At 35.8% G+C, this 17,837-nt stretch overlaps 1 protein-coding gene across 1 annotated transcript in view; it reads right to left on the bottom strand.

The window, feature by feature from the left end:
* Positions 1-753: 753 nt before the first annotated feature.
* VWC2 (von Willebrand factor C domain containing 2) overlaps positions 754-17,837 on the bottom strand; it is a 167,412-nt gene continuing 150,328 nt past the window's right edge. The window contains exon 4 of the mRNA XM_079150291.1: positions 754-1,935. Coding sequence (XP_079006417.1) covers positions 1,784-1,935 — 152 coding nt within the window. The 3' untranslated portion in view covers positions 754-1,783. The remainder of the gene's footprint in view (positions 1,936-17,837) is intronic.

The following is a 17,837-nucleotide window of genomic DNA, read 5'->3' as shown; positions in this document are numbered from 1 at the left end:
ACGTTAAATTTTAGAAAGCTGATCATACCTGAGAGCAATTAGCTAATAATTCCCCTGAGTATTTTCATGAAATCTATGTGCATGTTAATATATTTGGCTTCAGATGTTCTTTATAAACAATACGAGCCTGTGTAAATGTCCTGGTGATTTGGTTAGTGGTGGCTTCACATTTACTAAGGTCTACAATACTTCAACTTTTCACTAATGGCAGATGTACAAATTTTCTTGAATATTATTTTTAATTAATGAATTTTTAATATAATGAGTGCCTTTTCCTTTTTTTTTTTTTTTGTACTCTACACTCCTTTTAGTAAACTTTTCTAATCACCATTTCATGGTATTCAGTTTGACTCCTAATACAATAACACAATTTTTTATTCCAGTTATGCCTGAGACCAAAAGCATGTGAAGGTGAGAAACCACTCCTTATTCTTTTTTTGTAATTATAATCCTTTGTGCTAAATAGGTGCTTAATTCAGAATTTTGGAATAAATTAATCTATAGAAAAAGAACTTCTAAAGTTTAAAATAGTGGTTTCAGTTTTGCTTTTTTCACCCTACACTTATTAAGATCCTGACTACCTCCTTCATCAAAGTGCCAAGCGCTGATGTGATCCATATATGGAACTATTCTCTAATTACAAAAACTGGTCAGATCAGCAACACTGTGCAGTGGCCTCTTTTATTCCCTGTCCAAATGAAGAGAAAAAAAAGTTGTTTTGGGATCATATATAAACACAGGAAATTTTTAATGGCAGATGAATACAGGGCTACTATTCAGGATCTTACTGTGTATGTTATGGAAGATGGATGCTTCATTCCCATTAGTAATATGACCACACTGAACTGAGAGTGGTGATATCTGTACCACATTTACTTTTCAATTATAAACTTGTACAGAATTCTCCATAAATTTCTTCCAGATAATCAAAGGACTTTGATTTTGTAGCATGCTTCAGCTTGATAGAACAATCATACAAGTTTTCCAGCCTAACCTAGTCCTATTTTAGGAAATGAAATATCGTCATGCTTAGAAGAGAAGGTAACAAAAATGAAAATGAAACATGTATGCATTTATTTATGGTCCACAACATAGGAGATCTGTAAGAAGTGAAAAAGTGTGTTAGTAATCCTTTATACCTGCATTTCCCAAATGATTGAGAATGAACTAATAAAAGCAATATGTAATTATAAGAAGGTAACATCATGTTTATGTGAATTAGACTATGTCTTCTAGGGATGAACATCAGATAGATGTCTGTAATTAAATATAATTTGGACAAGGTTTCAATAGAAACCAGTCCTATTATGATCCATTAGTGGATGCACTATTCTGTGTGAAGGTGTGAAGGGGGACAGGCAACCCTTAGCATCCCCATGTGATGCAAGCAGGACTGACAAAGATATGCAGGTACACAGTGAGGACGGTTGACAACACAGCATTTTTAATCTGTATCTATAGAAAACATTTATATAAGCTCTCTAATAGAGGGATTATAGAAATACATTTATTATATAATAGTGTACTTCAGTGTACTTACTGTGAAAATAGCACATTTATTTAGAGAGGGATTTTATGCCCAAAGTTCATGTTGCTGTTTTGAAATACATCCATTTCCTTCTCTTGTAGTATTTGTTACCAAGAAAAGCAAATGTACCAATCATTCTCCATGATTCCTTATCAAAAGTCTTCTCCTTTTGATTGTTATTTCCCAGAGTCATCTAGAATGTTCACATCAGTAAAATAGTCTAGAAAAATGTGAGTTTTTTATATTGTGAAGTGTCTACATCTGCCTGCATTCATGTCTTGTGCACATGGCCTGCCGCTCAATTCTCCATGTTCCTTCCTCGTAAGTACAGTGACATATGGTGCATTCGTCCGTCTTCACTTCTCTGCCAGCTGGAATGACAGCAGTTTCTGCAAAGCAGTTTGGACCTGAAATGCAGAAGAACATTTCATACTAAGTGTGTGCATAAATATATAATCAATATAATTAGGTGATTAGCATTACAGTATATATTTTTTCACTCTCTTTTATGAAGGACAGTGAGAAAGTCATAACTTCAGTGAAATGAAGTACTCTCCCTTTTTCTTCTGAAATGAAATCAATGTATTTAAAATTTTATGAGTGACAATGCTGTGATTTTCATTAACAGACTATTCCATTTTGGGACCTTATATAGAGGCCACATTTGCAATCACAGATTTAATTCATGCTAAGTAATTATAGGAAAAGCATTATAATTAACTGAGATGTTCAGAGAACCAGTCATATTCCTCTTGACATTTTTCAGCAGAGCACAAAGAAGAAAACTTCTTCAAATAGCATAAATCCATTGTACTTTCCATATTTCCTGGAGCAGTTTTTCAAACTTTATCAGACATTTCAGTAACCTGGAAGACTGTACAAATCCTAGTTGCCTGTCCCACCCCCAGATTTTCTGACTTCCCAGGATTGAAATGGGGCCCATGAATTTGCCCAGCTAAGTTCCTTAGTTGATGTGGATGCTGTTGGTTTGGAATCACACTGTGATAAGCACCTTCTTAGCATGTTCCAGGAGTATACCTTCAACAATCTTCCATAAGAACTGAGGATCTCTGTAACTCAATTAACATTGATTATAACCTTGTCAAGCAATAAAGATGTCACATCCATACTTCACTCCATGAGTAAAGTCAATTAGTGAAGAAAATTAGTATCAGAACAATTTCCAATGCGAGTTGAAACTAATTTTTTAAAAATTATCAGCTTTATGTTGTAGTTCATACACCTACAACGGCTCTGTCTCCAAAACCCCTCTAAAATTCAAACGTAAGTAATCACTGCAGCCTAAATAAAGGCCCCAAATTTCTTTGCTTCTTAAGTCTTTGAAGATGTGCTCACAACCAAACCATGTTCAATTATAATGGGTAAATCATCAAAGACATAAAAAAGGTTAATTTGCAAAATTTTTGAAATTAATCCAAAAAAGTGATAGAGTAAAAATCATGGCATTTATACTTCTAAACAGTCTAAGTCACACTTTCTTGTAGTTTTCAAATTAGCTCCAGAATGTTGTGCTTTGGACATACACGTAAGTGCATATGGGCACTTGACTGTTTTCTTCTTCAATTGAGACACTACTATGAAGTTCTGCCTGTGACCTCATCTCTTCTCCCTCAGAGACCTGAAAGCTTTACAGTCATTCATCTGGAAATGACTCTCAAAATTTACTATCTCTTTTGAACTCTGGTTTTGTGCTTCCAGAGAATACCTGTCAGCGCTACCTGCTATACCAGGTTGATCATGCCTAGGCTTTATATCTTTTCTAGCTGACATCTGATGAGCTTTATTTACATTAAAGTCAACCATTCATAAGCTTTGGTAAATTTTAATACTTTAATTGAAGACTCCTCCCTACCTAGAGCCCCGACATTAGGCCCTGGCACTCCCTGAACATAGCCCTCTCCTGGTCACCTCCACACTTCAGCTACCACCTTCCTTGGGCTAGGATGAATCTTCCTCTGCTATGTAAGATAAAAGACATGCAGTGCCACAATGATCATTCAGGTGGGACTTACCTTGTGAAAGTGTTCCTAATTGGTCACACTGCCCCTGCACAACACTTGAGATGCCATGGATTTTAATATTAGGCCTGAGCTCTCTGAAATACTTTTTTCTTTCTGTTTACCATCTTTCTTTGTGGAATTTGAGGACATAATCTGCTTCCAATTCATCAAAATATATGGCAGTGTGCTTTTCACATAGAAGACACACTTTTATAAATTGCTCAGGAAACCTGTATCCTTAAATATAGTTATTTAGAGGTCTCATCTCTAGATAAATTTGGATTAAAAACAACTTAATACTGCCACTTAATAGTTAAGTAACTGTGGACTAAATAATGTTTTGAACCTTATGCCAAAGAATCTTGTGAAATAATAGATTTCTCATATCCTTTTGCAAAGGCCAACGAATGTTCTTTCCTGAATTAATCTTTCTATGCCAGTGTTAATAGTCACTTCAAAAGATTTTTTGGTGATTATTAGTTTACTTTTTAATATCACTGTTGGTTTTTGGTGTTTATTTTTCAATGTTTGGCAACCAGTGCAGTGTTTATTCTTTTTCATGTTTAAATTACCTAAAATTTGGCTAGAGGTAGGCCTGAACTTCAAGCTGGCTCTTGCTTCTTTTTGACATGCTTCTTTAGTCAACAGAAGCATTATCAGAAATTATCGTTTCTGAACCAACATGATAATTTGAGCTCATATTTTCTAAATCTGAAATTAGCACTTTTTCCAAGGGACCCTGATTCCTTTCAGTGGAGAATAAATTTAGACCTAAGACCTGAATATTGTATGCATTTATTGCACCATTTCCAGGCCCTCATCAGAGATGGGCACAGATAGAAACGTACATACAGGCTTCTTGAATTGGGAGTTCATAATATATAGTTCAAAATTTTTTTCTTAGATTATATATATATGTGTGTGTGTGTGTGTGTGTGTGTGTGTATTTCTCAACATGAAACACTAAATTTATCAGCTTATTTAATTTATCTGATAGATTTTAATTATATATGTATTTCTTTTTCTTTTATTTTCTGTTCTTTAAGCCTGCCTCTTGCTGTGTAGCTGGGACTACCAGCAGGCCACCATGTTATCTTGTGTGACTCATTTGGTACTGAGACTTTTCTTTATTAAAATCATTGACTGAGGTGGAAGTCCCACCCTTGGCCTCCCATGAGGCCTTATGAAACAAAGAGGAGTTGGAAGCTGCTGGATGTGGGTGGGCAACCCAAGCACTGTCAGGTTGCAGCTCCAAGGCCATGCCCAAGAAGAAGAAATGAAAAAATTATTAATATATTCCCATATTTTTTAACACCACAGTTACTTTGGATCTATAGTTTGCATAAGGCAATTTTAAAATTATGCCAAAAATGTTATTTTTAATAAATAATGAATACCTATTCTTTGCAATCCTTACAGTGTATTTTGTTTAAAAGTTACTTAAGCTGGGTGCAGTGGTACACACCTGTAATCTCATACACTTAGGCGGCTGAGGCAGGAAGATCACAAAGTTCAAGGTCAGCCTCAGCAATTTAGCAAGGTTCTAAGCAACTTAATGAGAACCTGTCTCAAAATAAAATATAAAAAGGGCCAGGGGATGAAGAGCAGTGGTAAAGTATCCCTGGGTTAAATCCCCAACTTGGAAAAATAACAAAATAAATAAATAAATAAACAAATAAATAAGGTTGCTTGATTCCTCCTCAATATGGTCATGTTAGCAATAACATACAGAGTTAGTTACGTTTGCTTCCATGTGTCCACTGTACCCATTCCTACTCTGTAATCTCCTACCTCTGGCCTTTATTTTCAATATTTTCATCAATTTCTAATGTGTTCTTCTAGTATGACAACTTTTTTTTGAAGAATAAAAAAATTATTTTCTCAATTTTTTTTTTCAAAATGCAGGATCTTCTTAGCTATTACATACTTTGCTTTTATTCTTCCATAAGGACTTGTCCCAGCTGATCATTCTGTGTCAAAACAGAAACTCTCTTTATTGTTTATGTCCACATGTGTGCATTTATCATTGTTCAAAATTAGTTCTACTGCTGGGCAGTTTGAAATTGGTCCCTTGCATCTATGAAATGCATACATGTTTAGTGTGTTTTTTATCATCTGCTTCAGGCAAGGAAGAGATATGCAAATTGTTGGGAACTTAGTGAAAATTTATTTATGAAGAAAATAAAAAACCTAACAACAACAAAAATCAAGTGTTTAAACAAGAATTAAAATACACAAACCTAGAGGCAGAACACAATTGACATTCTGTTTCATATAGGAAAGTTTCTATTTCACACACTTTTAATTATAGTTTTATATAAATTTATCTCATGACAAATCATGGTAAATGAATCGTGGGGAGAAACACTGATTCTGAGCCTTTCTCATCACAACTTCCACACTGATTGTACTCGAAGGTACTACAAGCATTTGAGATATCAGATATTAAAAATAAAGTAATTCTTGATAAGAACTTTACAGTCATATGATTTATTAAATTCTAACATGTTTATTATCAACCAGATTCATTAGCCCCTTTTAATAATACCTCATAGAACTGCACATGCTGATTATGTTAGAAAAACTTCTGAAAATGTTTTCGTCTTATGTAGTACCACTGGGGAAGAAGAGGGGCAACATATACTTCACATATAGTGTATAAAGGTGAACCACTGTGGTTGAGTGTGTGCCCCAAGGCTTCATGTGCTGCAAGCTTGGTTCTCAGTATGGCAACATGAAGAGGTGCCTAATGGGAGGAACTTAGGTCACTGCAGGTGTGCCTTTGGAAGGGATTAAGATTGTTCTGGTGAGACCCTTAAGAGGTAGTGGTTATAATAGCCTGAGCCTCACCCAAAATAGCCTTTCTGGCTTCCTATTTGGTGATGTGACTGATCGATCTTTCTCCCTCCTTCATGGAGTCCCACTATTGTGATGGCCGTCCACCATTTGGTTCTCACAGGGACAAACTGGTGCTGGTGTCATGCCCTTAAACTTCTATGACTGGAAAATAACTCTCTTATTTATATAAAGTTATTTATATAAAATAACTCTCTTATTTATATAAGCATTTCATTATAGCAACAAAAAAATGGATTAATATATGAACTGTTAAAGAATTTATGAAGTAAGCTTTTTTCATCTAAAATGACATCAGCCTGAGTAGAGGATCATTCAGATAATTTTAACATAAAATGGCCATTTTGCCATTTTTCCTACTTCAAATATTTAGCTTATTATACAGCTGAGGTTACTGTTCTTGTACTTTATAAATTCTTTTGAATCAAGGCCATATAAAATGTTTTCTAAGTCATAAAAAATTCAATATAAATTGAAAATTCCACAACAGAATTCAATTACTGACCTTTTCTAAAGCTTTTGCCTTACATGCAGAATTCCTATAAATTAACAAAGTTGTAAGACTCTTTCAACCAACTTCCTCTGAATATTTGCCCACACACAAACAAATGTGACACACACAAGTTTATTTTATGAGTTTATTTAAAAAAAAAAAAAAAACTTGGATTTTGAAATTGTAGAATTAAATCAAACCAAGAAGTTGCAGAGAGGAAGCTCATGCACTCTTCACTCAGTTTTCCCCAAAAGTTAGATCTTCTATAATTATAGAACAATATAAAAAGAGAAACTGATGAGATGACATACATATATATATATTTTATTTTCTCACATTTTGTGCTATCAGTACCAAATCAAGATATAGAACTGTCCCATCACCACAGAGTTCTCCCTCATGCCACCTTCTAAGGAATGTGTATCTTCCTTCCTTCCCCAACAGAACCATTTATGTATTTTTCATATTTATGGTTGTGTTATTAAAAGAACATTATATAAATGGACTCACACAGTAGGTTGGACTTAAAGACTGGCTTTTTAAGGTCAGCATAATGCTGTTGAGAGTCACCTATATGTTAAGCATCAGCAATTAATTCTTCCTTATAGATAAGTGATGTTCCAAGGTGTTATGGTTTGGATGTGGTGTCCCCTGAAAGGTCACATGTGAGCTAACTCAAGAAGGTTTAGAGGAGAAATGATTGGGTTATAGCCTTAACCTAATCAGTGAATTGATCCCTGATGGGATTAACTGAGTGGTAACTGGAGGTAGGTGCACTGTGGCTGGGGGAAGTGGTTCATTGTGAGTGTGGCTGTGGGGTATATTTGTGTCTGGCAAGTGAGACCTCTCTGCTTCCTGATCATCATGTGAGCTGCTTTCCTTCCACCCCACGCTCTTCTGCTGTGATGTTCAGTTTCACCTCAAGCCCTGAGGAATGGAGCCAGTTGTCTATGGCCTGAGACCTCTGAAACCATGCACCCCAAAATAAACTTTTTCTCCTCTACAATTGTTCTGGTCAGGTCTTTTAGCACAACTGATTAAAACACAAGGTATGGATATACCACAGTTTAACCAATGACAAAGAAGAACACTTTTTTTTTTTCCAGTTTGGAGCTGTTATGAATAAAGTACTATAAACATTCTTGTACCTGCCTTGTGTAAACAGTTGTCACGTCTAAGGGGAACACCTCAGAGTAATTGCTGAATTGTATGGTAGCTGTATGTTTGGTTTTATAAGAAACTACTAAACTATATAGAGTTTGTGAAATCTACAGTCCAACCAGGGATTCAGGTTATTCACATACTTAATCAGTATTTGACCTTATTACAAGTTTTGTTTAGCCATCCTTTTTTTTATCTTTGGTACTGGAGATTGAACTCAGGAATACTTTACCACTGAGCTACACCCCCAGCCCCCCCCTTTTTTTTCTTTGATACATAACCTCACTAAGCTACTTAGGGCACCCTAAGTTCCTGAGTCTGACCTTGAACTTGCGATCCTCCTGCCTCAGCCTCCTGATCTGCTTGAATTATAAGTGTGAGCTACCAGGCCCAGCTTTGCTTAGCCATTCGGATAAATGTGTAGTGATAACTCACATTTTTAATTTGTATCTCTCTACTGGTTGGTAATTATCATCATTTCATATGTTTATTTTCTATTTTATATCTTCACTTGTGAAAGGACTTCATGTTATAAGTCTGTTTTTTAGTTGGCTTATTTGGGTTTTTTTAGTGTTGAATTTTGAATATTCTTTTTGTATTCTACATACTATTCCTTTACCAAATATGTGACTTGCATGTATTTTATCCTATTTTTAGCTTGTCTTCTACCATTTTATCAGGATCTTTTTCAGAGCAATGTTTTATATTTTAATATATCAATTGTCTTTTTTATAGGTCACACCTTTGATGTCCTAAAAAATCATCAAGAGGCCTATGTCCTAAAGATTTTTTCCTATATTATCCATAAAAACATTATAGTTTTATAGTTTACATTTAAGTCCATGATCCCATTATAAGATAATTTATGCATAAGAAATGAGGTTTATGTTGAGATGTGTGTTTACGGATATTCAATTGTCCCAGCACCATTTGTTCAAAGATTATCCTTTTATTTTCTTTTGCTTATTTTGGATTTAACTTGGTCTTCTTTTCCTAGTTTCCTAAAGTAGAAGCTTTGATTATTTATTTTAGATTTCTTCTTTCCCAATATATGCATTTAATGCCATAAACTTCCTAAGCACTGCTTTCACTTATCTCACAAGTTTTGATAAAGTGTTTTCATTTTCATTTAGTTTTAAATATTATTAAAATTTCCTTGAAATTTCTTCTGGATCTAGGTGTTATTTATACATGTGTTGTTGAATCTCCAAGTATCCAAGTATTTGGGGATTTCTCTGTTATTTTTCTGTTATCAGTTTAACACTATTGTAGTCTGATTTTCATTCTTTTAAATATGTAGTGGTATGTTTTATGGTCCAGAATTTGTTCTATCTTAGTGAATATTCCATATGATCTTGAGAAAAATGTTTATTCTGCTTTTGTGAGATGAAGAAGTCAATTGATGTAATATTATCCAGCTAAATTTTGATGTACTTCAAGTCAACTATGTTCTCTGATTTTCTACCTGCTAGAAGCATCCACATATAATAATGGATTCATTTATTTAGTCTTGTATTTCTGTCACATTTTACCACATCTTTTGATGTTCTAATTGTAGGCAAATACATGTCAAAGATGCTTTCTCTTTCTTCATAATTGATCCCTTTATCATTACATAATACCTCTGCTAGTCTACTATCATATAATATCCCTTGTAATCCTGTAAATATATGCTGCAAATTTATGACAACCACTAAAACTTTTTAAGAAGGAAGGATAACAGATAGGCTAAGGAAACAGAAAAAAAATGGAATCATTTTTCTTAAACTGCAAAAGCAGAAAAAGTATGGAGGACAAAAAACAGAAACTAAGAATGAAGTTAATGAAAGTTGTAACAAATATGATTGATATTGGCAGAACTACATTAATAATCACTTTGAATGTCAATGATCTAAATACACCAAGTAAAAGAAAAGAGTTTTTCAGAGTGGATCACAAAACAATGCACAACTATTTATTGCTTATAAGACACATCGTGAATAAACACACATGTAAATTTAAAGTAAAGAAATGGAAACAGTGGTACCATGCTAACACTAATCAAAAAAATCCAAGTGTAGTGGCACATCCCTATAATCCTAGCTTCTTGGGAGAATGAGCAGGAGAATCCCAAGTTTGAGGCCTCCCTGAGCAACTCAGTGGGTTCCTGTCTCAAAAATAAAAATGGCTGGAGGTATGTGTGGAGAGCTGTGATTCGAACCCTGGTCTTTGATTTCCTCATGGTTGCATTTGTGCTGGGAGCTGACTATGTAAAAGTGCAGGTCAAGATGTCCCCAGTTGCTATGGTAATACTAGCCAGCATAGCTACATGTGAAGGTGTACAGCTCTGACAGTCGGAACCTTGGATTCAGACACCAACTCAGGGGGTAGAAAATTCTGGGCATAATAAGATGACCTTGATATCTCACAAGTTTTGCTGCATCCTTCAGACTTTCTGGTCTGTTAAATTTTTCTCACAAATAACCTTCTGATGACAAAACCTATATATAATTAAATGTACTGAGCTACATCTGGTGTCAGTCAAGCCTCACTAGGGCTTGGCCAAATCACCTAGCCCCAGCTTTTTCTCTATGTGTTTCTGTCTTTTCTTCATTCGCTCATTGCACCTCTAGTTCCTGAATTAACAGCCCTGGCATGAGGCCTCTGCAGTTGGTTCCTGAACAGTTGGTTCCTGAACAAAGGAACTTCTTAATTGGATTCAGATGTGGGGACACTCCTAAACTAATAGCCATGGCAGACAAAGAGATGCAAGGAGCGAGTTTTTAGCTAGGTGTAAAACATGGGAAATGTTGGATCCAAAGAAAGGGATCTCTATGCTTAGGTTTAAGTCTATGCTTAATTCAAGGAAGGCACAGTTACCAGTTCTTAAAATTTGTTATTGAAACTTGCCCCTGCTTCCCTAAAGAGGGAGAGGTAGAGATATGTACAATTGGTGTCCTGCTTAAAGTTATGCTTAAGGCTCAAGGAATTTAAAAAAAAAAAAAGTGGGGGCAGGGCTCTCCAGAGAAAATAAACTATAGCACCATGCTTCAAGAGAATAATTTTACAAAAGAAAAATTAGTTAAAATGCTCTATACCTGAGGTATTGCCTCTCAAATTCAAAAAACAGCTTTCCTTACTTTTGAGTTTCTGTTAGATTTCCATCTCTGCTAGGCTTGCATTTAAAATGTAAATTTCAAAGGCCTACAGAGCCTACCAGATTGGTAAGACTTACAATCAGTTAAGACAAAAGAAAAAAGTGTCCCATTTACATCCAAGCTGCTTGGGGTTGGGCTGGTCTAATGGTAGTGGGTAATCAGAACTTATTAACATTAGTGACACTTTTTAAAAAACAAATTCCTCCCTAATCTACAGCACCAGCACCAGGAGGAAAAATGGAAAGATTCCAAATATACAAACTTTCTTTTTCTTAAAAACCTTTTTCTAAGGACTTCACAGGCTCCCACATTCTTTATATATCTGAACTGACTCTAACCTGAGCTAAAAGTACATGCTGATCTGATAAAGATATTCTACATGTGCTTTTACCAAAGAATTGCTGCCATATAATCTTTGAAGTTTTGTATTTTTGAGCTCTTTTTAAAAATTCTATATTTTTGAGCTCATGATTTTAGGATGAATTCACCTTTGATCTTATGTACCTAAATTAATGTATTTTACTGATTAGTCTTATTTTATCTAACTATGAAGGTTTTTACACTGACTTTGTTCAAAGGTCAACATTTTCAAGGGTTAACTTTCAAATACATTTAAAAATTCTCCTTTTACTAAATCCTAAAAAGAACATAGACATGGAGCTATTAGGCATAGACCTGATAGCCATCAAGGATAAGTGACTGGCTCTCTGAACTTTTGCTTTCAGTGTTCGTCATGGCTGTGACAATTTGCACCTGATATTTCCAACTATATAAGCCTGTTCTACATTTAAATTATAATATAAAAGCCTGATAGGCTCTATTTTAATTACTTTTTCTTTTTTTGTGGGAGAGGTATGGGGAATTGAACTCAGGGGCACTTGACCACTGAGCCATATATCCAGCCCTATTTTGTAGTATATTTAGAGATAGGGTCTCACTGAGTGGCTTTGCACTTAGCCTCACTTTTGCTGAGGCTGTTTCTAAACTCATGATCCTCCTGCCTCAGCCTCCTGAGCTGCTGGGATTACAGACGTGCCCTACCATGCCTGGCTCTATTTTAATTTCTAACAGGTTAAATCTAATACAGACTTTAATAAACATCTGTAACAATGCCTACTACTTGTAGAGCTCCACTTAAAAAATGTTACAAAATCTTTGTTTCTTGTTTTGTGTATGTGTACAAACTTGTGTATTGTATTGTTTTGTCCACATATGTGTCTGTGTCCATATGTACATGGTACCAAAATTAGCATATAAATAAATGAGTACTCCTAAATTACAATTAAATAAGAAATGGATCCTTATATTTTTTAGTTTACGTGACTTAAAAGAGTTCAGTTTAAATGGGTAAACGGATAAGAATAAAGATATCTTTAAAATTACTAATTCACAAGTTTTTCTAGGCGGTCAAACAATAAAGTGTGTTGGTTTCTATAAAATGTCTAAGATTCATCACTTTTAGGATTTTTGTTCAACAGGAAAAAGGTGGTTAATACTGTTAACTACATTTGTCTGATATTTTGATTTTTACAGTTAAAAATGAGCAAATTAGACTTAACATGAATGGGATTGTTATGTTTTGGATGTGAGGTGTCCCCAAAAGCTCACATGTGAGACAATGCAGGAAAGTTAAGAGGAGAAATGACTGGGTTGTAAGAGTCTTAATCCAATCAGTGAATTAATCCCTGATGGGATTAATTGAAATGGTAGGGTGTGGCTGAAGGAGATTGGAATTGGGGTGTGGCTTTGGGGTATATATTTTGTATCTGGAGAATGGACACTCTCTCTGCTTCCTGATCAATGTGATGTAAGCTGCTTCCCTCTACCACCCTCTCCCAACATGATGTTCAGCCTCACCTTGAGCCCTGAGGAATGGAGCTGGCCTTCTATGAACTAAGACCTCTGAAACCATGAACCCTCAAATAAACCTTTCCTCCTCTATAATTGTGCTGGTCAGATCATTTTGGTCACAGCAGTGAAAAAACTGACTAAAACAGAGATTATTCTTCATAAATATTTTTGTTAAAGTTAATATCTAATTAATTTACAAAGTTAAATTTCTAAAATATCAACTACGAGACATAAAATCAAACACTCCTTAAATTCCATATGGTAATATATTTAAACTTAGATGTGTTTTCTTACATGGGTAATTTTAAAAAAGATTTGAGGTTGTTTTGTTCCTATGTCTTCACTAAAAACAGCGTTGCTGAGAGTTGAGATTTTATTAGGTGTCATTTTATATACAAAGAGTATAAAGGGTTTTAGTTAGGTTTCAATTAAAGTACTATAAAAACATAAAGGCATTTCATCTTAAGAGAAATATATAAATTCAAATATTTCATAAAGATTGTTTTAAAATATAAATTTAGAAAGAGGTCAGTGACTAAAAAAGAGATATAATTTTATGATGGGAAAGGAATATAAGGTTTGTGAAGGGAAAGAGATGTAAGGTTTGTAAGGAGTGAGTGATAAAAATACCTAAGTAAGTGAAAAGAAGGTCTGAGTAAGTGATAAAAACATTGTGTAAGTGACAAGAAAGTCTGTGTATGTGACAAAAAGTTTTGTGTAAGTGATAAAAAGCTTTGTGTAAGTGAAGGGTAAGCTTCAAAAAGTTTGTAACTAAATTGGTTATACCTAATTAACACAAGTAGTTGAAACTATTCAAGGCTTTTTCCTCTTTTAAAAAGAAAAATTCCTAGGGCTAGAGAGATAGCTAAGTTGGTAAAGTGCTTGTCTTACAAGCACAGGGCCCTGGGTTCAATCCCCAGCACCACAAAAAAAAAAAAAAAGAAAAGAAAAATTCCTAATGTATGTCCAAGGTCTCTGGCATGGAGCAGGCTTATGGAATCAGATAAGAAAAAGCAGCTCTTTTCACAGGCAGCTGTTACATTTCAAGAGGCTAATTAGGCTTCTTAAAAATAGAGGGCTGAGAGGGAGAGAGGTATTCCTTGTAATATCCAAGACCAGGCCATTGTAAAATGGGTTCATTTTTTTCCCTCAAGCTACAATTACAAAAAAAAAAAAAAAAAAGGATGAAACAAAACCACTCAAAATTGTTTCAAATTTTTTAAAATACTGATGTAGGCCCATCAGGCTTAGTCTGGTAGAGAAATTTACAAACAGGACAATGGAATGGACCAGATCTGGTGATCATGCAGGGAAGAGGCCATGCTTGTGTCTTTCCAGAAGATGTAGCTCATCCTATTTGAGTACCTGAGCGTGCTGTAAGTAATCACCATTGGGGATCTCAAGCCACAGTTCAAACAATTGAAGAACCTTGACGCATCAGGCTGAACAAATAGCTCAACAGTAGAGAGGTACTAAGTCTCCAGCCACCATGTTTGCAGCTATGCTGGCTTTATTAAGTTGTCAGGTAAGTAGATTTCATGGGGAAACTTACTGATCTTATTTCCCAGATCCACCTTTAGTGCATCTGGCTGTGTGGACTGGAGAATCCATTCCAGTATTTACTAATGATGCACACATGATGGGAAGTTTTTTCAGATAAACATATTACCCCTGTTCATACAATTGGATTTAATTATACTTGTTGTAGTGGGAAACTACCTATATGTTGGTCCCACAAAAAAAAAAAAAAAGAAATACTGGCTGTGTAAAAGTGGCCCCAGAAATAAAGACAGCATATGAAAGAGTCAGAGTAGCCCATATCACTGGACCCTGGGATTTAAAAAAGTATTTCCAGACCATTACAAAAATGGGGACTTCCCAATAACAAAACTGTGTTTCCCACGGAGAATCAACCAATTTCGTATTGCTTTAATGTGATACTGTAATGGAATTAGGTGCCTTTCCTAACTGGGTGGAGTGTGCCAATATTATGCCAGTATGACATAATGTCCCTGGCAGTAGTGGATTTATTCTGGACTGGTCTCCTAGATTTGATAAGGAGAACCCACATCAAAAATTTATGACTCCTAGTGGATTTGTTAGTAATATTTTGACCTTCAGTGATGGTGGCATACAAAAAGATTTGTGGCATTTGATTGCTGTCTTAAATTTTATCAAATATACCAGTAATTCCCAAGCTGAACTTATGGACAAGAGATGCAGCGTGTGAGCCTGTGTAAAATCTCCTTATGTTTTAATTTCTGGAAATATAAAAGTAAACAGGGCAGAAGAAAACTACCATGTGACTTGTCAAAGTTTCAATCCAATTAATTGCATTACTAGGTATGATAAAGAAAAAATGATCTTGTGGATCCTGCATAGCTTACTAAGCAAATGCTTGATGATTTAAATGGTTTTAATCCTTAAAATATACTAAAGCATACAGTATTGTACATTTTTGGAATTATGTGTTTCCTACTCATACTCTTTCATGTTGTAACAACAGGATAACAATAGGATACCACATCTTCCAAAAAGGAGTCTAACAACTCCAAATAGTAGCTCATCACTTGCAATTAAAAATAAAAAAGGGGACATGTGGAGAGCAGTGACTAGAACCCTGGTCTCTGATTTCCTCATGGTTTCATTTGCACTGGGAACTGACTATGCAAAAGTGTAGGTCACGATGCCCCTAGTTGCTATGGTAACGCTGACCAGGGATGTTGACTAGAAGAAACTGCTTTTCATCCCTTTAAGACCCTCCACAGTGTGTCTCTGAAATGCAGAGTCTGTCACGCCTACTGTTGCACTATATATACCAGCCCAATCCAAATCAGGATAGGTGTTTTAACTTAAGGTATGCTGAATGAAGATAAATCAAGCTGGAACCTCCTGGGAGATTTGGATTTAGACACCACTCCCTGCTGCTCCTGTGTACATGACAAAACTGTCTTTCACAGTGACAGTCCTTGGTACCCACAATGTTCTTCACTGATTGGCATCCCCTAGGGGCAGAAGTCACAGTGATGTCATGGTTTCCCTGCAGGGTCTAGTACTGCTTAAGCACAGGGTAAGAGCTCAGTGTATGTATGACTGAATAAAAATTTTAGAATTAGACAATGAATCGACATACTGAAATAAACTACAATGGCTGTATTGATGAGTAAGTTGCCAGTATATTTTAGATTTTTACCACAAGGAATGGTGTATCACAGAAGACAGATTGTTAATAATAAAAGACAAGCACCTTCTTAGGGTCATAACTCTTCCTCTTTCGTCCAGAACTGAGCACTGAAGAATGCCCCCAGCATTCCAGAAGGGCAGAGTGATGGAGCAGAAATCCATCTAGTCCAGGAGCCCAGCAGGGACAGCGTTCATTTGTGGCATCACATTTTATTTGGGGAACTAGATTATTGGTAATCTTTGTTTTGGATGCATGAAATTAGAATAAAAACAATTACCAAGTATACTGAACTTCACATCCCATACCTGTTTTGAAGCAGCTGCTTTTTCTCTACCTTACTATGACTCATATTCCTCAGCAGAACCCTAACTCCCAAGGATGAAATTTCCCACATGTTATTTGTGGAGAGGAAGTAACAACCATTGCATTTCAATTTACCTTTATATGCCTAGAGTGTTTTAGATTCATAGGACATTGGTCTCAAAAGGAAAAGAAAGACATTTCCTAATAAGCAATTTTGTCTTTATCTTAAGGGAAATGAAGCAATTAAAAGTATATCTGTGTGTCTGCACACTTATGGGTTCATATTCACATATCTGCCTTTCTGGTAAGGATCTGGCACAAAATTATTTTTAAACCAGAACAGATAAAATGAGGAAAAAAATAACAAAGGGCACTAAAATAGGCATGAAAAAGAAGCAAATTTATTTCCGTAGGAGAAATAATCTTCATCAAAAGAAAACATTTGTCACTTAGAAAACTACCCCGCTGAATTAGCATCCTCTCCTGGTGGTTCCCAGGGAATATTGTAAGGCAGCCTGTGTTTCATAGTTCATACTTTCTTCCAGCCTCTGGAAATACTCTAGATTCCTGGAACCCACTGCATAGCTCCTTAATCACTCTACTCTAATCCTTTCAAGCTACTATTGAAGGGGAGCAGGGTCACTGACCTAACCAGCTCCGTTTTGTCTCTTTCAACTCTATTTGCCTTTTAATTTTTTTTTTTCCTCCTGAGCAACTTTATTCTCCAAGAGTAAAGAACTACAGGCTTGATTGATAAGCATCTTTATGACAAGGGACTGTAACACCCCACAAGCAACTGAAGGCCTAGTGGAACAAATCGCCCCACAATAGATGAGATTAAGCAACACAGATACTGAGGCTGACTCCCACTCCCAAGCAGGAGCACTCATCTTAGGGGAACCAAATTGCTACCCCCCACAAGCAATAAGGACCTCTGGAGCCACCTCACAGAACCAGAACTGAGATAATGATCAACCAGAATAAGTCCTCACCAAGATGACCTACTTGACTAGCTGTGCAAATCTCCCAGCCACATAAATAAGTCCCCAACCCTTGCCTTTGCCTTTTCTATAAAACATTTTTCTGTCAGTCCCTTGGAGAAGGTCTTTGGTCACTATAACCCTACATCTGTTCATCCTCGTGTGGCCACTTAAAGGTCCTTTCTTGTCCCTTACCACTGCTGGTCTCTTTGATTGGCATATTGGGATGGATGGCTGAGGTGGGTCTGTTGGGATCACAAGAGTTGGAGCCTTCGCCCAAGAACTCAGGTAATGATATAATTGACCACATGCCACCCAGTCAC

Source organism: Sciurus vulgaris, assembly GCF_902686455.1.
Source record: "Sciurus vulgaris genome assembly, chromosome: 8".
Classification (NCBI taxonomy): Eukaryota; Metazoa; Chordata; class Mammalia; order Rodentia; family Sciuridae; genus Sciurus; species Sciurus vulgaris.
The sequence above is the reverse complement of the archived record's forward strand: the minus strand, read 5'-3'. Positions and strand labels throughout refer to the sequence as shown.